This window comes from Callospermophilus lateralis, chromosome 2, assembly GCF_048772815.1.
Source record: "Callospermophilus lateralis isolate mCalLat2 chromosome 2, mCalLat2.hap1, whole genome shotgun sequence".
Lineage (NCBI taxonomy): Eukaryota > Metazoa > Chordata > Mammalia > Rodentia > Sciuridae > Callospermophilus > Callospermophilus lateralis.
In genome coordinates this window covers 197399128-197423427 of record NC_135306.1, presented here as the reverse complement: position 1 = coordinate 197423427, position 24300 = coordinate 197399128, and the positions used below count along the sequence as shown (strand labels likewise).

At 55.1% G+C, this 24300-nt stretch overlaps 1 protein-coding gene across 6 annotated transcripts; it reads left to right on the top strand.

Moving 5' to 3' along the window:
- Positions 1 to 830: 830 nt before the first annotated feature.
- On the top strand, positions 831 to 24300 carry Tnks1bp1 (tankyrase 1 binding protein 1). 6 transcript variants are annotated; one of them, XM_076847247.2, is made up of 12 exons: positions 831 to 927; positions 3812 to 3919; positions 4956 to 5589; positions 7069 to 7138; positions 10754 to 12112; positions 14036 to 16164; positions 21194 to 21566; positions 21800 to 21950; positions 22077 to 22213; positions 22936 to 23093; positions 23365 to 23437; positions 23862 to 24300. In XM_076847247.2, exons 2-11 carry the CDS (start codon positions 3826 to 3828, stop codon positions 23423 to 23425), a joined length of 5166 nt encoding a protein of 1721 aa, XP_076703362.2. In that variant the 5' UTR covers positions 831 to 927; positions 3812 to 3825; the 3' UTR covers positions 23426 to 23437; positions 23862 to 24300. The 6 variants fall into 6 exon arrangements, with proteins under 6 accessions (XP_076703362.2, XP_076703356.2, XP_076703358.2 ...); XM_076847241.2 differs by having other exon boundaries at positions 7024 to 7138; XM_076847243.2 differs by having other exon boundaries at positions 847 to 927; positions 3809 to 3919; positions 7024 to 7138.

The following is a 24300-nucleotide window of genomic DNA, read 5'->3' as shown; positions in this document are numbered from 1 at the left end:
GATCTGATTAGGAACTCTCTCTTATGGTTCCACTCCATTAGCTCAGCTAAGGGGAGGCAGCTCTTAGCTCTCTTCTTAATCACCTATGAGTCAAGGGTCTTCCAGGGTTTTAGTTAATAGAATCAGGATTGACTGTCTTCCCTGCAGCCAGGGGAGTGGAAACCTGAGCCTGGATAGTTTGGGAGGCTAAATGATTGTGTGTGTGTGTGTGTGTGTGTGTGTGTGTGCGCGCGCGCGCGCGCCCACTCGATGCAGGGAAGGTGTGGAGTATGTGTGAAGCTTTTGTTCTTAGGTAGGAAGAGGGTTACATTTCAGGCTGGGAAGAACCTGTATCTGAGAAGGAGGCCTATAACGAGAGAGCGAGCACAAACGGGAAAGCAGAGCTGTCTGACTTCCTCACTCTGGCTCTAAATCTGAATTTATCCACGTGGGGCGGCCACGTTGCCGACGTTTCCAGGAAGACTCAGGTGGTTGTAACAGGAAGCCTTTCCAGTCCGCCAACGGTTACCTTCTTGCTGACCGCGGCTCTATGGTGCTGCAATCACTGCAGGCGGCCGGGCCTGAAGAAGGGCCGTGCGAGGAAGTCTCCTCTCTAGGCATTCATCTCGGTGGCGCTTGGGTAAATTGCGTCAGTTTCTCCCGAGTCTGAGCCTGGGACGGGCCCCTCATTTGCAAGGTCATGAATAATTGAGTACTGGGCTGTGCTTGTTTGCATACGGTGGGACGAATTCAGCACTGGCTTCTCTTCGGGTTTCCGCCGGCTCATGAATATTCACGAAGCTTTGGGGGCGTGCTCCTGGGCGGGGCTAGAGGCGGGGCCCCGTGGGGCTCGCACTGGCTCGGTCCCGCGGTGACGGCGGTAGCGGCGGCGGAGGGGACTAGCGTCGGGGTGCCGCGCGGAGCGGAGCCAGATCCCGGGGGGAGCGCGTGAGTGCGCGGGGGGCCAGCGGCTGAGGGCGAAGGAGGGGGCGGGGTCCGGGATTGGGGGCGGGGTAGGGGCTTGGAAGGAGCGGGCGCTAGTTGCCGGGACCTTGGGTTGTGGTGGGGGGTCACCAGGAAAGTTTGCCCGGGCCGTGGGCGCCTGGGCCGCGGGGGCACGCGGGAGCTGGCGCATGTGCGCGGGGGCGGAGGGCGCACGGTCTGAGCTTGTGCTGGCGGAGCCAGAAGAAAGGGGGGAGGGGGCGAGGGCTGGGGCGGGGCCGGAGGCGGGCAGAGCCGCTGGAGGGACCCCTACCTCCCGCTTCCCCTGGGCCCGCGCCGGCCCCCTCCCCTGCTCCCTCGGCACGCCCCCAGCCACCCAAGTCCGCCCCCACCCGGTTCGCGTTGCCAGTCCACTGTCTGTTCGCCGGCTGCTTCACATCCCGCGCACAGTCCTCTGCTTCTGCCGCCGCTGCCCCCTCCTCCTCCACCCCCTCTGCTCCTCCTCTTCTGCTGCCGTCCTCTCTGGGTCCAGAGCCCCCCACTGGGCCCCTTCAGACAGCCCCTTGCCCCGGGCTGTTCTGTTTTCCCTTTGGCCCTCCCTCTTCCAGCAGTTCACATGCTGTCCCTCCTGGCCTCAGATCCTAGGGTCGATAGGCGCGACCCCGCCTGCGTCGAGGCCCCTTGGGCGCCTATCCTGGGCCGGGGCTGCCAGCTCCTCCCCAGCCCTTTATTCCCAGGGGTCCCTTGTCTCACCCGGACTCTACAGGGTGGAGAGTGTTTAGAGCCAGTGCGATTCTGCAGCTTCTGGCCATGGCCATGGCCATGGCCTTGGTCACCTGGGGCCCCTGGCAGGGACCTCCCAGCTTCTGTGGCCACCTCCCCATTTGGGGACACGGAGCCTGCTTTCATCGCTGCAAGTCCCTTGTACCGCAGAGGTGCCCATCAGGCCCCCAGGTGAGACATTTTTTCACTTCTGGGCCAATTTGTTTCCATTTCTAATCAGACCAACAATATTCCTTGTAATAATGTTCAAGGACAAGGAAAGAATCCTGTTTTAAAATTTTTTTGTCTTGTGCCCCTCCCCCACATACATACTGCCTGGCTCTGCACGTTATGCACCCACCTACAGTGGGCAGTCCTCTGTTGTAGCTGAGTGATCAAGGGTTGATAGGGCTGGGCTTCTTTCCTGTCTTCAAACCTTCTCCTGTCTGAAACAAGCTGGGACAGAATCAAAGATAGGGGAGGGGATGTGTTTACATTGTAAAGACTGGGTGACCCAGGTTCCTTAGGATTTGGTGCTGTCTCTGCCCAGTCAGAGTGGGTGACTTTAAAGTTGTGACTGTGTGCAGGTTGGAGAGGGTTGGTTGGCCATACTGTCATGTGCATACCAGATGATAGGAAGCTTCTTTCTTGGGATAGTGCTCTTCCTCAGGCTGGAGATCTAGGGGGTATTGTGGGTGGGAGGGTGCTTCAGGAGGCTGGATGGGAACTGAGGAGGTGGTGGTGAGTCTAAAGAACAGGTGACATGAGTGGGACCTGGAAGGGGTGAAGGAATGGTCTAGGAATGTCAGCACCTGGGGGTCTGGGGAGGGGAGGAGGTTAATAAGGTGCTGGTTCATTGGTGCCACTGCATGGAATTGCAGTAATAATAGCCAACTTCCACCGGTTGCTTATATGCTAGGCATTGTGCCAAGAGGTTTTTATGCATTATTTCTTTTAAATCCCAGAGAGTCTCAGTAAGCCCATTTTTCAGATAGGGAAACTGAGGCTTAGAGAAGTCACACAGTTAGAAAGGTGGTAGACCCACTCAGCATTTAAATCCTGGAATATTAGACCCCATAAGATCCCATCACAGGCCTAGAGAAAGGGAAATCATTCTTCTACCACGTGGCTGTCACCTGATTTAATTTTTTCTTCTGTCCCCCTCACAACTCCTTCAGGCCATCCCTAGGCTGGTGAGTGATGCCCACATATCCTCTTTTCATAGCCCATACCCACCCCACTGTGACTGTTCTGGAAGAGGGAACCCCAGGGAGTTTTATCCCAAGTTACCCCACCCCCCGGATGTTCTCAAGCCCTGTCCCGTCCTCCCAGCCCAGCCTGGGCTGCTCCTTCCTCTTGGCGAGGCTCTGGAAATCCAGTGGGAGGCCATTGCTATGGCAACAGGACTAGGCCCTGGCTTTACCTCATCAAATTCCAAGCTGAAGCCAAAGCGATTGAGAAATTAAAGAAAAAAATGTATTCCAGATGTTTACTTTTTTATTCCTTATTTTTCTGTGTTTGGATGAGACAGCTGTGGGGGGTGCGGAGTGGGGCAGGGATGTGGAAGGAGAATGGTTGGGGGGGAGCCACTCCCAGCTGTGGAGGGAGAGAGGGAAGGAGGGGGGAGCCTGGAGGGGAGGCAGGCAGTGGGGCGGAGCCCCAGGTTGGGGAGGAGCGGGTTTTTCCCGTCTCCCATGAGGTGATTCACAGAGAGACTTCAGACTTTTCTGCCCTCTTCCTCTGTCGTGAGTAGATATCTCCAGCTGGGCTGCCTGACCCCAAAGGTGCCTAGGGAACAGTAAGTGGAGTGACTTCAATGGGGCATCTTGGAGAGCTTGTCACAGGATGGGGGTGGCTCCCGAGGCTCTAAGATTTTGGGACTAGAAGACAAGAGTTAAGAGAGGATCTGGGAAGAGCTGAGGATGTGGCTGTGGGACCTCTCTTGACTTCCCCTGACCCCCTCCTGAAGTTCCCTCTTCCTGTCCCACACTCTGCCTCTGCTAGAAATAAGAGACTTCCCTCGCCTAAGCCTGCTGCCACCGCCCAGAGCTTTTCCTCCCCCACCCGTCTCTCTCCTGGGTCTTTGGACATCCCAGCTCACACCCTCTGCTTCCCAATTCTCAAGCAGGGTCTGCGCATGTGATGAAAGTGTCTACTCTCAGGGACGGCTCAGCCATGGCTTCCCCACCGCCCCAGGAGATGGAGGAGGAGCTGGCGCCTGCTGGCTCTGAGCCAGGTACCTGTGGGTGCCGGGTAGGGCAGGTGGCAGGGAGGAGGGTGGGAAGGGCAGAGGCGGAACTCCCATTCTGTATTGGGGGGTGTTTGAGTGATGGTAAAGTGAGGATGAGGGAGGGAAACAGTACTGAGGAAGTTCAAGATGGGTCTGAAAGGGAACCCGGTGGGAGTGTAGATCTCTAGCAGGTGTGAAAGCAGGCAGAGACCTTTGAGATGATGTAATCAAGCCACATATTTTGCAGAGGGGGAAACTGAGGCACACAGGGAGAATTGCAGTGTACTTTTGGGGATTTGAACCCAGGACTCCAGGCTCCCTGTCTAGACTCTTTTTTTCATGCTTAGCTGAATGAGTGGGTGACATGGGATTCTGTTATGGAAGGCTGTGGCAGTGAGTAATCCCAAGGTCTTTTATTTGGCATTGGAATGCCTTATATAGAAGATAGATTTCTGGTCTTGTTTTTTTTTTCCCTGTAGCAGATTTACTTTTGTTTGGCTTAAGTCAATAGTAAGTTTGCATTCCTGATCATACACCGGATGACAGCGGGGAGGTGGCCTGGGAGTGTGCTGGGGGAGGGGCAGCATGGAGGCAGAGTGGGAAAGCTGGGCCAAACATTTACTGTGGAGATACCCTAGAGTGTCAGAAGGGGAGAGGACCAATTTGGGGACACGGGCTGACTGCTTGATGTGGGCCTGCAGGCATTTGTTTATTGGCTCGTTTGCACATTCATTCATTCATTCAAGTGGTAGAAACTTGTGCTAGGTGAAAAATAGGGTGCAAGGAGAGATAAGGTGCCAGCAAGGCTCACAAATAGCTTTAGCTTAAAAGGGGAATTGTTAAACATTTTGGGAGGTTGGAGAGTGAGAAGGTGCTTCAGGGCTGTGTGTAGAAAAGCAATAAAGGTTTCATGGAGCAGGTGGCATTCGACTTGTGTCTACAGGAGTATTGTAACTATTCTGAAACTGGAGGATGGAGATTGGTTAGAGCAGAGATCACAAAAAGTTCTGACAGCCCCTTACCAACCTTTTTCTTTTGGCAGGAGACCCTCGGGCCAAACCCCCTGTTAAGCCCAAACCCCGGTCCTTGCCTGCCAAGCCAGCCCTGCCTGCCAAACCCAGCCTGCTGGTGCCTGTTGGACCTCGGCCTCCCCGGGGTCCTCTGGCTGAGCTGCCTTCTGCCCGGAAGATGAACATGCTGGCAGGACCCCAGCCCTACGGGGGCAGCAAGCGTCCCCTTCCCTTCGCACCAAGGTCTGTGGCTGAGGCCTCTCCTGGAGGAGAAGCCACCCAAGAGACTGGGAAAGAGGAGGCTGGGAAAGAGGAACTGCCCCCTTTGACACCCCCAGCGCGATGTGCTGCCCCAGGGGGTGTGCGGAAGGCCCCTGCCCCTTTCCGGCCAGCCTCAGAGCGGTTTGCAGCCTCCACGGTAGAAGAGATCCTGGCCAAGATGGATCAGCCACGGAAGGAGGTCCCTGCCAGCCCTGACCGCCTCTGGGGCTCCCGCCTCACCTTTAACCATGATGGTAGCTCCCGATATGGCCCCAGGACCTATGGCCTGGCCACTGCTGCCAGAGAGGAAGATGACAAGACCCTTGCCCGGGGTTGTTCCCAGGAGGGGCCAGCAAAGAGTCCCACAGAGAGCCAGGAAGAACACAGCAAGATTCCTGAGGAGAGGTGAGGGCTCAGAGGCTGTGTGTTTTGTTGCAGCCTGGAAGTTGGGGTCTGGGGACCAAGTGGGTGGCCCTGTCTAGGACTGTGACCTTCCCCTTCAGGTTAATGGTGTGCTGTGAATACAAGCAGACACCAAGTCATTTCCCCAGCCATGGTGGTATCATCACTGCGTGCTTTTGAAAATTGTCTCAACAGAGTTAATGTGTGTTTATAATAGAGAGTCCAAATGTTTGGGAGTCTGTTTCCCATCTCCATAAACTGGCATCCAACATTGCCTCATTGAATCCATAGCTGTCCTGTCTGGGAAAGCACTTTTAGATCCATTTTAGAGATGAAGAAACTGAGTTGCAGATGACTTCTCTCAGTCACTCAGCTAGTAAGAGGCAGAGATAGAGTTGAATTCCAGTCAGCCAACTTCCAGAGCATGTGCTCCCAACTGCGAGCTTCTCTTGTGAGCAGAGCAGTGTGCCAGTCCTGGGGTGGGTGGGGATGTGTGTCTGGATCAGAAGGGCACAGTTGCAGACTGCGAGGGGGGTTTTGATGGGAGAGACAAGACAGGAGCACATCTTGACGGTCCTCCAGTTACTGCAGAGCTTTTGGCTGGTTGGAGACATTTGCCTGTGATATACTTCCCCAGAGTTGGCACTAGTGTGCAGGGAGGCTGGCCTGGAGGTGCCCTTGCGGGAGTGGACACAGGGTATCGAGAAGAAGCTGAGGGATTTCAGAAACCTTTGCTGGCTGCTTGAGACCATGCTCAGGGCAGGGAGAGCCAACTTGAGGCGCAGCTGGGCCCGAGGATGTCCCCCCACCCCAAACAAAGGGAATGGCTCTGGTTGCTACAGTCTGGGCTGAGCGGGAGGCGGAAGGCTCCTGCCCTACCTTCCAGGCTTGCCCTTCTTCACCTGAAAACACCTGGAGGCTTGGCCCTGGGGTTAACCTTTGCAAGTCCAAGGCCAGGGCTGCTGTGGGATCGCACTGCTGCCCAGGCTGGGTTCTACCTTTCATCTTCCTTCCTTCCCTCCTTGCACTCAGGGTTTAAGGGGACTGACTTTAGTCTTGGAAAATCACTCTTCCCCTCCCCTACCCCCACAATCCTTTAAGAAATATTGGCAGGGCAGCTGGACAAGCTGCATTCCCTGGCTGAAGGAGAACTTTAACCCCTTCTGGGTTAAGGGAACGAGTCATTATCTTCTTGGGGACCTTTGAGGGGTCTGGACATACAAGATACTTTTCTTAAATGGGATGGGGGTGGGGCAGGTAATTAACCCTTAATGTGCCGGTAGGTAGTCTCTTGGGTCACTTGCCCTGTGAAACTGCACAGTTTCTTTATCCCTGATGGCTCCAGCTGCCATCAGGAGTAAATACCTGGGGCGTTCACGTTTGGAGGCTGTTAAAGTCACTTAGGGATATTTGCTCTCCTTTTCTGTTCTGTGATAGGCTTCAACATTCCGTGCCTCCACTTCCTGTCTTTCTCCTTCACAGGAACTCCTCTTCCAACCTGGCTGTCAATGGGGACCTGACCAAGCTGGCCAGCTTTGAGCCACCTACTGATGTAAGTTGTCCTTCTCCTAACATGTAATAACAGTATTTTAGGGTTGGAGGGGTCATCTAACTAAGATCATGTCCTCCACTCTCCTTGTAATTCAGATGGGGAAACTGAGGCCATGGACTTGCCCAAGAGCTGGCTCTAGTACCTAGATGTCTGTATTTCCAGGCCAGTGCTCTCAGTCATCAAGGTAGCTTGAGTGTGGTTTGGGTTCTGAGGCTGCTGGTTATAAACAGTAATTATTATACCCACAGCACTGCCTCTGATTAAGTACTGTGTGCTGGGAACATTAACCAACTTAACCAACTTAATCCTGGCTAGCAGGCCTGTTAGTCTCATGTAAGAGGCGAGGAGTGAAAGATGATGAGACCACAGGGCCTCACAAATGCCAGGTAACTTGCTTGGCTTGAGGCAGGAACAAAACTGTCTGACTCCAGAGCCCTCCCTGGCTGGGCTGCTGTTCTTGGTTCACAGTGCGGGAGAGTCCTTTTCTTGGGGGTTTCCTGTTCCTTCTCCCGCACTTGCATACTTTTCCAAGTAAATCACATAAGAGGTGCCCCTTGCTGGCTGGAGGCTGTCCCGGCTGCCTTGTGTTGGAGAACTGACTCCATTTGTGTCCATCCAACAGTTCCTACTCTGAGCTGGGTGTTAGGGATGCGGCACAAATGTAGGGGATCCAGGACGTCTGGACTACAGTAAGGGAGGAGGAGGCGGGTGGTAGTGGACCTAGAGGGGGTAGGGTTGGATGGCATGAGCCTCATAGGCTGCTGCTATAAGAACTTTGGTTTGAATGAGGGGAAGAGCCATTGAGGGGTTCAGAGGAGAGGAGTGACATGCTGCTGCTGACCTAGTGCTAAAGAGGTCAGGGCATTCAGAGCAGCAGCAGGGACCAGTCAGGTGCAGATGGAATAATCCAGGTGAGAGAGATGATGGTGGCTTGGACCCCAGAGGTCATCAGTGGTGGAGCTGGTGAGAAGTGGTTGATTCTGGATGGACTATGAGGGTGAGGTGGGTTGGACATTCAGATTGGTTGAGATGAGGAGGATTAAATATGGCCCCAGGGCTTTTGACCAGAGCAGTTGGAAGGATGAAGGTAACATTTATTTAGATGGGGACTTTTAGGGACAAAGCAGGATTAGGAGAGTTTGCTTTTGGATTTGTTGGGTTTGAGACGTTTTTTAAGGTTTGTGATTGGATACTTGAGTCTAGTGTTCAAGAGAAATGAGCTAGTGAGAGAGGAAAACTTGGGAAATGTCAGTGTGAATATGGTAGTTGAGACTGGCTGAGTTCACCAAGAGTGTGGGTGAGGGTACAAGAGGGAAGGGCCCTAGGCACAGGAGAGAAGACTGGTAGGAAGCACCAGTGAGTTGGAAGGACAGTCCCTAGGAGGATGCCAGTAGCTGCAGAGTGCCACTGATAGGTCATGTAAGGTGAGCACTGCAAATTGGATTTAGCTACGGGGAGGTCATTGGTGACCTTGACAAGAGTACTCCAGTGGTAAGATTAAGAAGGCCTGCTTGGGTGGGCTCGAGAATGGGATAAGAGGAGCTGCGGATAGTGGGCATAGGAGTGCTTTCAAGAAAACAGGTGGTAGCTGGAGAGAGATTGTGGGGTCAAGTGTTTTTTTTTTTTTTTTAATTGTTGGATTTTTTTAAAAAATTTTTTCATTTTAAAGACAGAAGAAATTAGAGCAGTTGGTGTGCTGATGGAAATGATCCAGTAGGGAGGGAAAATCAATGATGCAGGGAGGGAGGAGAGGTTGGCGGGTTGGCCTTAGCCAGGAGCAAGGACAGTGCCTGGTGGTAGAAGGGGAGGCGGAACGATTGGACCCACTTGCAGGTGGTGGTGGGTGAGGGTGCAGGGTGTGTGCCTTCTTTGCTGGTGGCCTCTGTGCTCTCAACGGGGAGCAGGAAGCAAGGCCATCAGCTGAGAGAGGATGGGGAGGAGGTGTTGGAGATTTGAGGAGAGACATGTGAAGGTGTTACCTGGGAGTGTCGGGAGTGAAGGGAAGGCGGGTGCTGGGGTTGCTGGGTAGCTCTGGGATGGGTTTGAGGTCTGTAGTGACTCTGAAGTAAGGCCAGGCACCTCCAGCTCCCGGGCTGGTGGAGAGCTGTATTTAAACAGCCTGAATAGTGTGAGGAAGGAACTAGGGAGTTCCAGGTTGTATAAGAGGTGGTTGTGATCGTGGCAAAAAGAAGAGCTGTTACACAGGAGAGTAGGAGCCGTGGGAAGGAGGTAGGGTTAATGGACTTTGCTTCCCAGAGGAGATGAAGAACGAGGGAGTTGGAAATACCAAGAGTGAGCAGGACAGATAGGAAGTAGGGATGGTGGGCCAACAGGGACCTTGAAATTGAGGTTATGAGGGTGGGGGAGGGATGGGGGCTAGGGTACGACCCTGGGTCACCAGCCATCAGGGAGGAGGAAGTCAAGGCACAGGGAGCTAGGATGCTGGAAGGGTCGACTCCATTCTTGAAGTCACCGTGAATTGTAACAGTGGTGCTGGGCGGGTTGCAGTGATCCAGAAGCTACAATTATCAAGGAATGAGGGGTTTGTGGGAGACTAACAAGGAGGGGCTGTGGGTGGCATAGTTTAAGGGCATAGCTTTGAAACCTAGAATATTGTAGAGAGGAGGGAGAGTGCGGGGGAGTGGGAGGAGCCTGAGGAGAAGCAGGACCTCTTCTCTGGCTAGACCCTGTGGACAGTGATGGAATGAAGTGTGTCTCTTTGGAGAGGGCAGCCAGGGATCTTGACCCCTGGGGGGCAAAGGTCATAGAGAGCCAGGTTCATTTTATGTGTTGGGGGACAGGCAGAGAGTGAAGCAGAGGAGAACCAGGGGCCTTGCGCCCTTGTACCTGTCCTCGTGTCTTCCCCCACCCCAGTCCCCATCATCCCACAGCAGAACCAGAGGCCATGTGTGTGAATCTTATTCAGTCCTGTAACTCTGAGATGGATGCTGCATTGGGGAAGTTGAGCCTCAGACCATATTGGAGGATGGACATTCAGTTTATAGGAGGCAGTTCTGTGGCTACTCCAAGCCAGGCACTTTTCCAGGCCCCCAGCACCCTTTGCTTTAATCCCATGGCCTTCCTGCTTCTTTGGGTAGCTTTGGGACTCAAATTGGAATAAACAGAGTAGTGTGGGGAGAACTGTCCCTCCCCTGTGGCTGTTCCTGGGAGCTGCTGGGAGCTGCATTGGGCTTAGGACTCCTGCTTTGAGCAAGAAGCCCCCTCCTACTCCTGCCCAGATGGTTAGATTCCCCATTTTCTCTTCATTGAGCAAGTGTTCTTTACCCACAAACCATGATCTCTTACGAGACTCTCACTTGAACTATAGGTTGGATGGGTGATTGCGGTTTGAACCACCTTAAATGGTTAAGAGTAATGTTAAGTGAATAAAACTGGATGCATTTTCTGGGGACACCCAAAGGAGGGCTCTGTGGCCTTAAGAAGTTTGAGAAACCCTATCTGAGATTGTCTCTGGGGCTTCTTCCAACTGTCCTGAGCTCTGGTTTCCTCCTCCTGGGATGTGGATCAACAGCCAACCTGGGTCAATGTGGGATAGGAGGAGCCTCTCCCATGCAGCCGAGTGATGAATGACAGCTCTTGACCTTTTCCTTGCAGGTTCCCAAGCCCTTGGTCCCCTCAAGTCCAGGTCTTGCCTCAGAGTGTGGAGGGAGCCCAGGCCTCCCTGCTGAAGTCTCCAGCCCAGCCCCCAGGTCTCTCCAACTTCGCTCACCAAATGAGAACCCTCCCCACCACTCTCAGCTTCCAGAAGCCCAGAGTCCTGCAGCGCCCGAGGCTTCTCCTTGCCTCCCTGTGACTCCATCATCCCCAAGTGCAGCCCTGCCTGATGAAGGCCCCTGCCTTCCCCCTAGCCCGGGACTCTCTGATGAGGCAGCCCCAGAGGCCCCCAGACCCAGAAGCCCTCCCCTTGAGAAGGTCTCAGGGTGCCATAGCCCAGAGCAGCCCCCAGCCACTTCGCCCAGGCCTCTGATTGAGGGGGATGAGTTACTGGATCTCACGCAGACGTTTCCATCTGGGGAGGAAGTGGCAGAATCCAAGGGGGACACAGATCTCCGTCCAGTCAGCCTGATTCAGCGCCGATTCTCTGAGGGTGTGCTCCGGCCACCTAGCCAAGACCAGGAGAAACTGGGGGGCTCACTAGCTGCCCTGCCCCAAACACAAGGGAGCCAGTCAGCCCTGGATCGTCCCTTTGGGAGTGGGACAGAGTCCAATTGGAGCTTGTCACAGTCATTTGAATGGACCTTCCCCACACGGCCCTCAGGTTTGGGTGTGTGGCGACTGGACTCTCCACCCCCTTCCCCCATTACTGAGGCCAGTGAAGCTGCTGAGGCCGCTGAGGCCAGCAGCTGGGCTGCATCCAGCAGGGAGGAAGGAGTGTCCCAGCAAGGGCAAGGGCCCCGGACAGCTCCAGGGGTCCCAGGAAGGCCTGTTTCCCAGGTGCAGGGAGATGACCCAGGCATCTCTGTACACCAAAAAGATAATGGACAGAGTCAGCCTCAGTCCCCAGCTGTCTCCCTTCAGTCCCCATTCACAGCAGAGGGCCCTTCTGGAGCACTCTTGCTGCAGGCGGAGGAGAGATATGAGGATCGGGAGCCCCTGTCTGGACAGGAGTCCCCCCTCCCTCTGGCCACTAGGGAGGCAGCTCTGCCTGTGCTGGAGCCAGTCCTGGGTCAGCAGCAGCCAGCACCCCCTGACCAACCCTGTGTCCTCTTTGCTGATGCCCCTGGCCCTGAGCAAGCATTGCCTGCTGAAGAGGAGATGGTGACCCTAGCCCGGGCTGAGGCCACCCAACCCAGGACAGAAGCCCAGGAATCCTGTAGGGCATCCCCTGAGCCTGTGGGCCCTGAACGCAGCTCTCGCTGGCTGGATGACCTCCTGGCTTCACCACCGCCCAGTGCCAGCAGTGCAAAGCGGGGAGCCGGATCTGACGGACAGTCCCCAAGTACCTGCTCTGAGGTGAGGATGGGCACAGGGAGGGTGGAGGCTCCAGGTATGGAGGGCTTGGGTGGGCGTAATTCTTTCAACATGGGTTTAGTGTGACAAGAACTTGGAATGTAATAGTGAGCACAGCAACTGTGAACCTTTACCTTGTAGCTCTGCTGTCTGGCCACGCTGGCTGAGCTGTATAGGATGGTGCTTAGAGTGCTTGGAGTGAGTTCAAATCCTGACACCCGCATTCACTCGCGGGTGGTCTTGGGAGTGTACCTTAACCTGGAAGCTTCTGTGTCCTTTAGTAGTAATAGCTCTGGCCTCTTAGAGGTGTATGTGGGTAAAATGAAGTTAGCAAGCGCTTGATGCCATGTGGCCTGTAGGACATGTTCGGACCATTATCACCTGGAACGGCGTGTGTGGCAAAATCACCAAGCCATCTAGGCCTGGGTTGGCTTTCTCTTAGTAGAACTGGACTTCCTGGGCTCCTCTCCTGGCTCAGCTGTTATTTTGTCTAAATATGACCTTGAACAAGTGACTTTTCCACTTTGCCTCAGTATCTTGTCTCTAAAAGGGGCATAGCAGTGAAGCAGTCCCTAGGGCGATGGCAGGGATTAAATGAGTCACTGCATGCACGGGCAGGATGAAGGGTAGTGCTGGGCAAACGGCTCTCCCGCCCTAGCTCCTGATCTGCTTTGTAGACTGGCAGCCGAAGGCTGGCGGAAGCAGGGCCTTCCCTGTGCAGTTACCCAGAAGTTGGTGACTGGGCTTGGACGCCCCTTCTTGCCCAGTGCCCTTTGTCCGATCAGGCTCCCTCTGCATCTAAGGGCTGGGATCCAGGTGGCTTTTGAAATTTTATTTTTCAATCCTGGCCTGTGCTGGCAGGGGCGGGGCTGGAGGCGAGGAGGAGCCCCAGCGGCCTCTGGAAGAGGAGGAGCAGGAAGGGGTTAAGACTAGGCTGACTCCTGCAGTAGGTGTGTCTGTCCCAGGATGTGGGTGACTCAACTGGCTTCTGGGCGGGGCTGCCAGAGCTGCAGCTGCTCCGGAGGGAGCAGAGCGAGGGAGCAGGGCCAGGGCAAGCGGGAGCCAGAGCTGTCCGACAGGTCCTGGCTGGGGAGCGGCCCAGCCCTGTCCCGTACACTGCCTGCCGCACCCAGCAGCCCCAGGGTGGTTGGGGGGTGGGGGCCATGGCTCAGCCCAGGGACAGGGAGGCTAGCATGTCTGTCCTGGAGCGACTACTGGCCAATGCAGCTCTGCGGGACGAGGCTGGCAGGCTCCGGGGCCCTGAGTCCCAGGCTCGCCCGCCTTCGGGGGTGAGTCAGGGGAGTTGGGGGGGTGGAAGTGCAGTGAGCTCTGTGCCACAGGCTGCCCCTCCTGTCTTTCCTGGGCCTCGTGAAGGTGGGGGCAGAGAGGCCTTCCTGGGAGGGCTAGGTAGAAGGGCTTTCCTTGGGGAGGAAGGGCCTGGGTACTCATCCGGGGTAGAAGGGCTATGCTGGTGTTGGAACCTTGCTTTGCTCAAGTTGGAGGGAATCTGAGTCTTGACCTCTTGTAACTGAGAGTGTTCTCCCTCTCCCCAGTTCCACAGGCAGACCACTCCTTCAGGCAGGATTTCTTCTGGCAGTTAGCCAGGTGTTGCCCAAGGACTGTAAACATGACCATAGGACCATCGATTGAGTGCCCATTGTGTGCCAGGCACTGTGCTGAGTCGGTTGTTTATGTGATCTTGTTCACTCCTCTCCCGTCAGCCCTGCATGCGGTAGAAATTATACCTGTTTAAAGATGAGGACCTAGAAGCTCTGAGTGGTTAATTGATTTGCTCAAGGTTGCACAGCTGGAATCCAAACCCAGGTTCTCTGTTGCCAAAGTGGGGCTCTCAGGCACTAGGTAGTGCTGACTCTCATTCCAACCAACTTTAAGCATTGTTTTTGTCTATTTTTTTCTGATTCCCAGGGACTCCTTGGCTGGGCACAGAAAGATCTGCAGAGTGAATTTGGGATTGCAGCAGACCCGCGTCCCAGCAGTTTCAGTCCTAGCTGGTCCCAAGATGCTTCTCAGGACTATGGCCTTGGGGGCACAAGCCCTAGAGGAGACCCAGGCCCTGGGGAGAGGGACTGGACCAGCAAGTATGGGCAAGGGGTAGGAGAAGGAAGCAGTAGGAAGTGGACCAGCAGGTGTGGTCTTGGCCCAGAAGGAGTAGAGGTCAGCAGCAGCCAGGACCGGGGTGAAGTGTCTGCCCCAGGGGGGCTCATGGCCCTCGACAGGGTAGTTGGAAAGCCAGCCCAGCTCGGCATGCAGAGCCAGAGCCAGGAGGCTGATGTTCAGGAATGGGAGTTCCGAAAGAGGGATTCCCAGGGCACTTACTCTATTCAGGATGCAGAGCTGCAGGACCAGGAATTCGGGAAGAAAGACTTGCTTCATACTTACCGAGATGCCAGCCTTCAGGACTGGGAATTCGGGAAGAGAGACTCACTGGATTCTTACGCCAGCCAGGATGCAGATGAGCAGGCCCGGGAGGTAGGGGTGAAGGACCACCATGGCAGTTACAGCAGCCAGGATGCCGAGGAGCAGGACCGGGAGTTTGAGAAGAGAGGTTCTTCACTGGGCACCTATGGCAGCCAAGCAGTGGCACAGCAGGACCAGGAGTTTGGGAAGAGTGCGTGGATGAGGGACTACAGCAGCTCCAGGGCCCTTGATGCACAGGACAGAGGCTTCGGAACAAGAGCCCTGAGCTCCGGGTTCAGCCCCGAGGATGTCCAGCAACAGGATGAGGAGTTTGAGAAGAAGACTCTGAGTGGTGAGGACAGCCTTGGCGAGGCCAGCAGGAGCCCAGGCCAGTTAGAAGAGAGAGAATCAGGGGCCCTGTTTAGCACTAGCACCCCCCAGTTGCAGGATGGGACCCTTGGTCAGGGAGACCAGGGCAACTGGCAAGGCAGTGACGCTGGCCAGCAAGTCGGAGGGCTGCAGGAGAGACTGCACGCAGGGCCTCAGAGCCATGGTGATGCTGACCGGGAAGATGGGAAGCGAGGTTGGGCCGGCGACTTCAGCCTTGGTGTCACCCCGCAGCCAGACGCAGCGTTTAGCTCCAGGCGGCAAGACTGGAGTGGGGACTTGTGCCACCAGGCCTCTGAGAGGAGCCATCAGTTTGGCATCATTGGCAAAGACAGACTGAGCGGTTCTGGCTTGAGCCCTTCCAACAAGATGGGAAGTGGGCACTTTGAACCTCCAGGGGAGACCTCCCCCGGATGCATGGACTGGGCTGATCAGCTGGGTCTCAGGAACTTGGAAGTGTCCAGTTGTGTGGATTCTGGGGGCTCTCATGAGGCCAGAGAGAATGCCATGGGACAGATGGGCTGGTCAGACAACCTGGGCTTGAGAGATGGGGACTCAGCCAGCTGTTTGGAAACTGGAGGGTCTGAAGAGCTCAGGGGGATCGGAGTTGGGGAGAAGGACTGGACTTCTGGTGTTGGGGTGAGAAGCAGAGATTTGGCTGGGGCAGGGGAGGTAGGAGGACACAGCCAGGCCAGGGAGAGTGGTGTGGGACAAAACGACTGGTCAGGTGTGGAGGCTGGAGAGTTCCTTAAATCCAGGGAGCGTGGGGTTGGACAGGCAGACTGGACACCTGACCTTGGGCTGAGAAATATAGCCTCAGGGGCAGGCTGTATCCCCACAGAACCCAGAGAGCTTGGGGTAGGGCAGGTGGACTGGGGCGACAATCTGGGTCTGAGGAACTTGGAGGTATCCTGTGGTGTGGCATCTGGAGGTCCTCGGGGCTGTGGAGTTGGGCAGATGGAGTGGGCCCAGGACTTCGGGCTCCGGAATGTGGAGCTCACTGGGGCCCCAGGTGAGGCTAGGGAGCATGGGGTAGGGGAGGTGGACTCTGGCCCAGAGCTAGGCCTCAGGAACAGTGGTGACTTGTCCCCTGGCCTGGAAGCCAGAGACCCTTTGGAAGCCAGGGAGCTGGGGGTCGGCGAGACAAGTGGGCCAGAGACCCAGGGTGAAGACAGCTTCTCGCCTTCCTTGGAGACCGGCTCTGAAGACCTCAGAGTAGAGACAGGAGAAGCCCCAGGCTTTGGAACCAGGTAAGGGATCCCCATCCTAGGGTGGGAGAAAAGGTGTAACTCCACTCTCAAAAAGTTTTGGAATTTTTTGGAGGGGGGAAGAAATAGCTTTTCCAATGGACTTTTGGTATTTGCCAAACAGACATTTTTGGGCTGTGAATGTTTAATTCTGCATTTTAAGTTTTATATTGAAATATAACATATTTCCTTTATGGAAAGCAGAATGTAAATGTGGAGGTGTTTGCTCTGTAGCCACCCAGTTTTGGGCTTTCTTGGTGATTTGAGTTGTGATTGAGGGAGAAATGGAGTCAGCCACATATCAGAAGGCTTCTGGTAGATTCTGCTCTTGTTTCCCAAGATTGTTCCCAGTCTTGGGCTAGAGAAGGCACATTACCTTTGACAGGTAGAGGAAAGGGGACCTTATATCTCCTTAGTCTGTCCACTGCAGCCAGGAGTTGGGGGGACAGTGGTGCTCACTGGCTCTCCAAGAAGTCAGAGCTTGGTGCTCTTGTCTGGCTTGCCATAGAGCCCAGAAGAGCTATTGGGCCCCAGGCCTGGTCCCATGACTGTGGTCCCTATCCCAAGTTGCTGAAAGAGAACTTTCCAAAGGAAAAGACTGGTAGTTTCAGAGCCATGGGTATTCTAAAACCAACACAAGTGTTTTTCTGCTCTTTGTGGAAAGGGTACAAAAATGGTATTTACTTCTATTTCATTAACATTCCCATCCACTGAGAATTGGTTTTGTTCTCTCTGGCGAGTAGAAAATCTTACCTTTTCCAGCCCCAGACCAGGCGCTTCCCACTGGCCTTTAGGAAGGGAAGGGAGGTGTTGGGTGGAGGCTGTTGTAAGTGAAAGGGGCAGATGGTAGTGGGAGGAGAGTAGGAGGAAAAAGGAAGGGGCCCCCGAGGGTGGGGATGGGGTGGGAAAGGCATTTGGCATCGAAGCTGGGAAGGGAGAGCATGGGACCAGGAAGGGAGCTGAGGAAGGGGAGCTTCCAGGGACCCAGGTTGTTGAGCGGACCCTATTGAGACCTTCATGAGGACTGCAGACTGAGTAGCCGTGTTGGAGTCAGGAGGCCGCAGGGATCTGGGCCATTGACTGACTCCCTGAGCCTCAGTTTCTAACAGCGTTCCAGCTGGCACAGTCATGGTGCAGGGAGGGTGGGCTCAGCATGGCTGCCTCCAGTTTCGCTTCCCAGGACTCTGAGGTTCACATGCCCTGATGCTCAGTTTCACGCCTTACTTGTCGACCTTCACAGCTGTCCTGCCAAGTGGGAGAGGGATTCGATCCTCGCCCATTGGCAGGTGGAGGGATGGTGTGACCTGATTGAGGTCAAAGAGGCTGCAATACGTCCTTCCAACTTTTTCTATCCACTGCTTTTAGGAGCGGCTGCTGCGTTGAAATTTAGACTGTCAGGGAGTGGGCTGCAGCCTCCTGCCTTCCCTTCTGCTGGGTCACAGGGTGGCTCTTAAGAGGGAAGGTGGTATTGCCTTTCCTTTGTTTAGGATGGAGGGAGAGGGTCCCTGTGGGGTGGCAGGGTGGGAATGGGTCTCTCTCATGCCCCAGAGTGCTCAGGGTTTTATGGCCAGTGTTGACATCCGAGCTCAGGGTCTATCCCTGATGCCCTGTGGGTGAGCCGCATCGCTTGCAGCAGACGTGTGCTCCAGGCTGGGGGCGGCGGTGGTGGTTCTGTGAATGTTATGTTTTTGGGCAGCCCTACCGTGAAGAAATTCAGCCCATACACACTGTCACGTACTCTCTGGCCATTTGGGAGACTTGGTATGTCTTGGCCTTTATTGGTATCTTACAGTTTAGTAAGGCAGTGTTCCCCAAACTTACCTGGGCAATATCCAGGGAACTGGTGTTCTGAGCATGTGACACGGGGAAATTCTATGCTATGGAAAGTTTCTCTTTAAAGAAAAAATTTGAAGATTTCCTATGTATCAGGAAGTCCTTGAGAATAGCTCAGTGTAGTCTGGTTTTGGGTGCATCGGCCTGGTTTAGGTCCTGTTTCTCTCACCACCTCTGTGACCTTGGGCACGGGCCTTCTCAGGGCCCCCATCTTCCTCTAAATTGGGATAGTCACTTTCATAGGGTTTCTGGGAAGACTAAGGGTGAATACGTGGAGAGTGATAGATGCAGATGTAAACCTACCTTCACTGTTAATCACTGAGAAAACATGCCTTCTATTCATGTCTGTTTTGCAAGTTTGGATGTGAAGTTTGGTGGGGCCTTGGGGACATTTTTGTTGTCATCCTCATGATGGACAGAGATATCTTTGACGATAATTGTGGCAACACTACCATAGAGGTGGATGGGGTGGGGAGGGCTTGGGCCCCTCCTCTGGGTCTAGGGCCACCTGGTCCCTTGCCCTGGTGGGAATGGTGCTGTCCTTTTCTTTCTCTGGCCTCCCAGTCATTCCCTACCCTTTCCCCTGCCTCTAGTGATGGCAGAAGCCTCTGAGTCATTTTGGGGTCTTCATAGAATCCAAGAGGACCCTTAGAAATCTAGAGTCCAGCTCCTTTATTTCATTGGTGGGAAAACAGACCCAGGTTCCCAGAAAGGTGGATTTCTGTTCTCATGGGCCCAGCCTTGTGGTCCTCTCGGACACCTCCTTCTCCCCCTGGAGTCAGCATCCACTGTTTACCTTTGACTTTGCCTGGTTGACCTTTAGTCCTCAGGCATCATTTTGGCTCCAGCCCCGACCCTCCCTCAGTTCAGGTCTTGGTGCCTTGAGCACTGACTGGAAAGCCTGCTTTTCACAGATGCGTCCTCTGTGTTTGAACCTGGAGCATGGTGCCGTGTGCAGGACCGGGTTCTGGGCCCTCAGGATACTCTCCAGTCTCGATGGGTGATGGGACAGATGGTATGAGACGCATCCTCTCAGGGACCTGTATTGAGGCTAGTGAGGATTATCCTAGTAATTTGATAATTTGTTGTGTGTGTTAAGTGTAACTGTGTGCTAGGTACATATTGCCAGGAAACCCAGCAGAGCTTATGTACTTTCATTATCCCCATTTTATAGATGAAGAAACTGAGGCTCAGAATGGGCACATAACATGTGGCCAAGGCCACTGGTGCAGAAGGGTCCAGGACTTAGGCGAGTACCGGAGTGGCAGGACTCAGGACCTGAGTTCCAGCCGCCCCTCCTCTCTCATGCTTCTCTGCCAGGAAGGCCTCAGGTTGTAGGTGTTCTGGGAGATTGGGGGGCGTTGAGGAGGAGGGTGAAGGCTGAGGCCCTGGGGTGGATGCACACTGCTCCACAGCCACCCTCAGGCTCCCCTTCCCTCCACTGACCTCTGTCTGCATGGTGTGGGCCCCCTCTGCTCAGAGAGAGTGGATCTTTCTCCGCCCCCTTTGTTTCAGGTCCCCGTAGCTGCAGGGCCTGTCCTCAGCCTATAGCTGCCCCCTCCCAGAGAGGCTTCTGTCTAGCTCTTAAGGCTGGGTGGGGTGCTGTCACCGCCCCCTCCCTGACTTTAAGCTAGCTTTGAGTGCGCTGGCTCTGGCCCCCGTCCAGTGCTGTTCCCAAATCCACTGCCTCCTCCCCCTCCCCACACTGCTTTAATTTCCATCTGTCAGCAGCTTGTGGAAGGACAGACTGACACACATTCTGCCCGCCCCGCTCCTGCTGGTATCGACTCACCTGTCTCGTTCCCCTCCCTCTCCAGTATTCAGTGGCCTTCCGGGCACTGCCGCAGCCGTTCCGCCCTCTGTGCATGGCGCTGGGTGTGGCTCTGTACTGTGCCTGTAGGTCTAGCGGGTACCAGCTCACAGTCGCCTGCTTGAGGTCTGCAATGAGTGTGTGTGTGCTCTGGGGTGTGGCATCTGGACGTCGTGTGAGGTGGAGACCATAAGAGCGTGTGGGTGCTGTGCCGGGTGTGTCTGTCGTGCTTTGAGGGAGCAGCAGGCAGCAGACATGGAAGCTGTGTTGACCAGGGTGACCCTGCCTCTTATCCACTCCACAAACATTGATTTAGTCTGGTCCCTGGCCCAGGTGTTGGGGGCACAGAGGCAACAAGGGCCCAGCTTTGTCCTTGAGGAGCTCCCAGAAGGCAGTGGGGACAAAGGGTGGCCCGGCTGGCACATGTTGAAGCCCTGGCAGCTGGCAGGGCTGAGGAGGCTCATGCTGGTTAGGGGAGAGGGGCAGAACAGCTTCAGTGGAGGACTTGGGCCAAGGAGAATCAGCGAAGGAACAGCGAGGGCAAGGGGGAAAGCATCCCAGGGGAGGGAACAGCTTGTTGTAAGATGGCAGCATTTTTGCTGAGCATCCTCTAGTTACCCCTGCTTGTTCCTTGAGGCCAAGGAAGAGAGTTACAACAGGGGCCTAAAGATGATTCGAGGTTGGACAAGTGGATGGATTGGCAGTACCTGCATCATCCCAAGGAATGTGACTGCCCAAGCAGGCGTCCCTGGGAGGGGGCATAGGAACAGCAGCAGTGGCAGCAGTGGTGATATTTGGGTTCGTGGGGACACAGGTTTGTCAGGCACTGTGATAGGCCCTGTGGAGTCTTTTTCATCCCCCGAGCAACTCCAGAGAGGAACCCAGGGTGCTTGCAGGCAAAGGGCTTATTCAGGGTCTCCCGAACGGGTTGAGCATTTGTAATACGGAAACCTGAACTCTGAACTCTGAAATGTTTCAAAACCTGAAACTTTGAGCACAGACATGATGTCACAAGTGGACAATTCCACACCTGGCCCTCGTGTGGCAGATTACAGTGAAAATGCAGGTGCACTAAAAAATGTAGTGTAAAATTACTGTTAGGCTGTGTGCATGAGGTATATATGAGATATAAATGAATTTTATCTTTAGAATTGGGTTTTCTTCCTAAGATATCTCATAATGGATATGTGAAGATTCCAAAATCCAAACTCCAAAACTCTTTGAGTCCCAAGCATTTCAGGTAAAGCCTACTCACCCTGTAGTAAGTGATGAATCAGGGATTGGAACCTGCCCTGCTGGCCCAGCCCTTCCCATGTGGTGTGCGGTGGCTTCAGGCAAGAGAGAGGGTTTTCACTGATGACCTTATTTCCTGGTCTGTCCCCTTGGCAGCCCCAGCAGGTGTCTGGCCCGCTCCCCACCATCTGGCTCCCAGGGCCTCCTGGAGGAGATGCTGGCGGCCAGCAGCTCTAAGGCAGAGGCCCGAAGGGAGTCAGCAGCCTCGGGCCTCAGGGTCCTGATGGAGGAGGAAGGAGCCACAGCAGGTGCTGAGCAAGGGGAACCTGCAGAGCCCAGCAGGGACCCTCTGCCCTCCTGGAGGCCCCAGCCTGATGGTGAAGCCAGCCGAACAGAAGAGGTGGATGGCACCTGGGGCCTCACAGGGGCTAGGCACGGCGAGCAGGTGCTGGCCCCAACCCCGACTTCTCTGCGGCCCTCCCAAGGCCCTCCCCCGAGCTGCCTCAATCAGGACTTCTCCTTCATTGAGGTCAGTGGAGGATGAACCAGGGCAGTGGGTGGCTCCTGTGGGGAATGTGGGTGACAGAGCTTTGCTGAGCAGCCCAAGTCTGGGAGGGTGAAAGCAGGCTGTGGGCGCATCGCTGGAGCGGGAAGCTTGGACAGCAGAGCCATCAGCTCCTGGTGGCTGCTGTGGTGGGGCTCCTGTGGGTGGGCGGGTCCATGGGGTAGCTGTGGCAGTGGTGTTGCTGTTGTTTTGATCAGGACACGGAGGTCCTCGACAGTGCCATGTATCGGAGTCGTGCCAACCTGGGGCGCAAGCGTGGACACCGGGCCCCAGCCATCAGACCTGGGGGTACCCTGGGCCTGTCAGAGGCAGCAGACTCAGATGCACGCCTCTTCCAAGACTCTACAGGTAGGATTGATGTGAGGCCTCGAGGTATCTGTGTGAATCCCTGGCATGTGACCCAGGCTGTAGGTGAGAGGGGGCTTGTAGGAGTGCTGGCTGTACTGTGATCCCCACCTCACCATCCCTTTGCAGAGCCACGGGCTTCTCGGGTGCCATCTTCAGATGAGGAGGTAGTAGAGGAACCTCAGAACCGCCGGACACGGATGTCCTTGGGCACCAAGGGGTTGAAAGTCAACCTCTTTCCTGGCCTGAGCCCGTCAGCCCTGAAGGTACTGTCTGATCAGTGGACAGTCACATGTGGTCTCCTTGCCTGTGACCTGTCCACTCTTCACCCAGCCAGCCATCCTCTGATCCCCTCTGCATTCCTTTTCTCATGCTGCTCTCCCAGGAGGGCCCTGAGAGGCCCCTTTGTGCCTTACTGGACCCTGTGGTGGTATAACTGAGGATAGAACAAGGTGTCTTCATGTCCCAGAGCCTCAGGGGTGGTGGGATATGAGCCATGCCCACACTTAGTTTTGGTGGAGGGAGAGAGGGTAGGTGTCACTGGGGAGGCACAGAGAGGGACTGGGCCAGTTCCAGGGGAGGAGTTCTTCCTTGATCTTGGGTGGTGGGAGGGGAGAGTGGATCGGCCCCACGTAAGCATTTGCTCTTAGCCTTGAGGTAGGCACAGGAGTTGGCCATGGGCCCTGGTGCAGAGGGGAGGCAGTGTAGGCAGAGAGTAGAGCAACAAAAGCACAGAGCCAGGAAGTCACCACTGGCTTTGTCAGCCCAGCTTTCTGAATTTAGTTCAGCAGGATCTTTTTGAGGACCTACTATGTGCAAAATAAAGTTGTGAGAGAAGCTTTCTTTAATGACTCTGTTCTTTGGGGCCAAAGGGCTGCAGAGGCATCTAGGCATGGTTCAGGGGACTGTACTGTCTTGGGAGAAGGCCTGTCCTCTGTGACTCCTGCCTGTCCTGCTTACGTCTGTCTGCGTCTGGACTGTCTCTCAGGCCAAACTGCGTCCCCGGAACCGCTCAGCTGAGGAAGGGGAAGTCGCAGAGAGCAAGTCGGGCCAGAAGGAGGCTGCAGTCCAGCGTTCCAAGTCCTGCAAAGTCCCAGGGCTAGGGAAGCCCCTTGCATTACCTCCTAAGCCGGAGAAATCCTCAGGGTAGGTGACTGAACTCTGGACATCTCCTGACCTCAGTGAAGTAGCCTGAAAAGGGAAACCTCACTTTATTGAAGAAGAACACTGAGGCTCAGAGAGGTGGTTGACATGCCCTAAATTAACTAAATAAGTTGGTGGCAGAATTCTAGTCCTGCAGCTGGGCCCTAGCTGCCTTTTCTGGATGGAGAGGGGAAATTCTGTCCCTACCATGTGTACTTATTTTGTGCAGTTTGCCTGAAGTTTGCCTTCTGGACCTTTGTGTTTTGCCTTCTAGGTCAGAAGGATCATCGCCCAACTGGCTTCAAGCCCTGAAGCTCAAGAAGAAGAAGGTCTGAGAGGTTACCGAGGTGAGGACAGGCTGCTGGGCTTGGATTGCCGCTGGGGTTTAGCATGCAGAGGGTCTTCTCTGGGGGATCCAGAAGCCCCTGTGCCGCCATCTAGCCTTTAGCTCTGCATGCCCCTTTCTGTGTGGACTGGAACAAGGCGGTGAAACCAGGTGCGGAGACTTGCTCTCCTATATTTGTCCCCGGGGCAGGGTGTTGTCTGGCCTGGGACGGAGGAGGAGGGGCTCCGTCTCACCCGCCTCCCTGACTGGCCTGAGTGCGTCTGCCAGGCCCTCTGGTGTAGGCCCCTGGGAGTACTCACCAGGCTTGCCATCCTAGCAGGGACCTTTCCCATGACTGGTCCCAGCTGGGGAGCCAGGATGTGCATGGAGCAGAGGAAGCCGAACCTCCAGTGTCCTCCTCTGACCTCTGTCCTCTCCCATTGCAGGTCCTTCCCGTTTGGCAGTCTCAGGCAGTGCCCGTTCCTGTGAGGTCCCCGAGTGAGGAGACAGCTGGAGCCCCACTGTGCCCCAGGCTGCAGCCTGTCCCCTTCACCTCTGAGGAGTGTCTGGGAGCCACGTTTATGCACTTTGTATCACCTTCCCAACTCGTCCCCACACTTTCCCTCCCGGCCTGGATTCCGTCACTAGTGGTTGAAGGTTTTGGTCCTTCCTTCTCTCCCCTCCTCTCTCTCCGCTTCCTCCTTCAGCCTCCCTTGGGTTTTCTTTTGATACCAATTTATAGCATTTTTTATAAAGGCCTTTGATTTTTGTAATGAGCGGAGCCCTACCCCAGTCCCACCCCAGGTCTCCCTCTACCCTGCTAGGTGCCCCACAGAGACCAATGACATTTTGCCACTTGAAACAATAAATAAAATTTTTTGGCAA

Excerpts from the sequence above, each read along its gene's own strand:
- Tnks1bp1 (XM_076847241.2), top strand. The coding sequence starts at position 3,826 with ATGAAAGTGTCTACTCTCAGGGACGGCTCAGCCATGGCTTCCCCACCG. Across the intron at positions 5,590-7,023 it reads AGCAAGATTCCTGAGGAGAG|GCTTCAACATTCCGTGCCTC; the intron begins GTGAGGGCTCAG and ends GTTCTGTGATAG. Across the intron at positions 12,113-14,035 it reads CCCCAAGTACCTGCTCTGAG|GGACTCCTTGGCTGGGCACA; the intron begins GTGAGGATGGGC and ends TCTGATTCCCAG.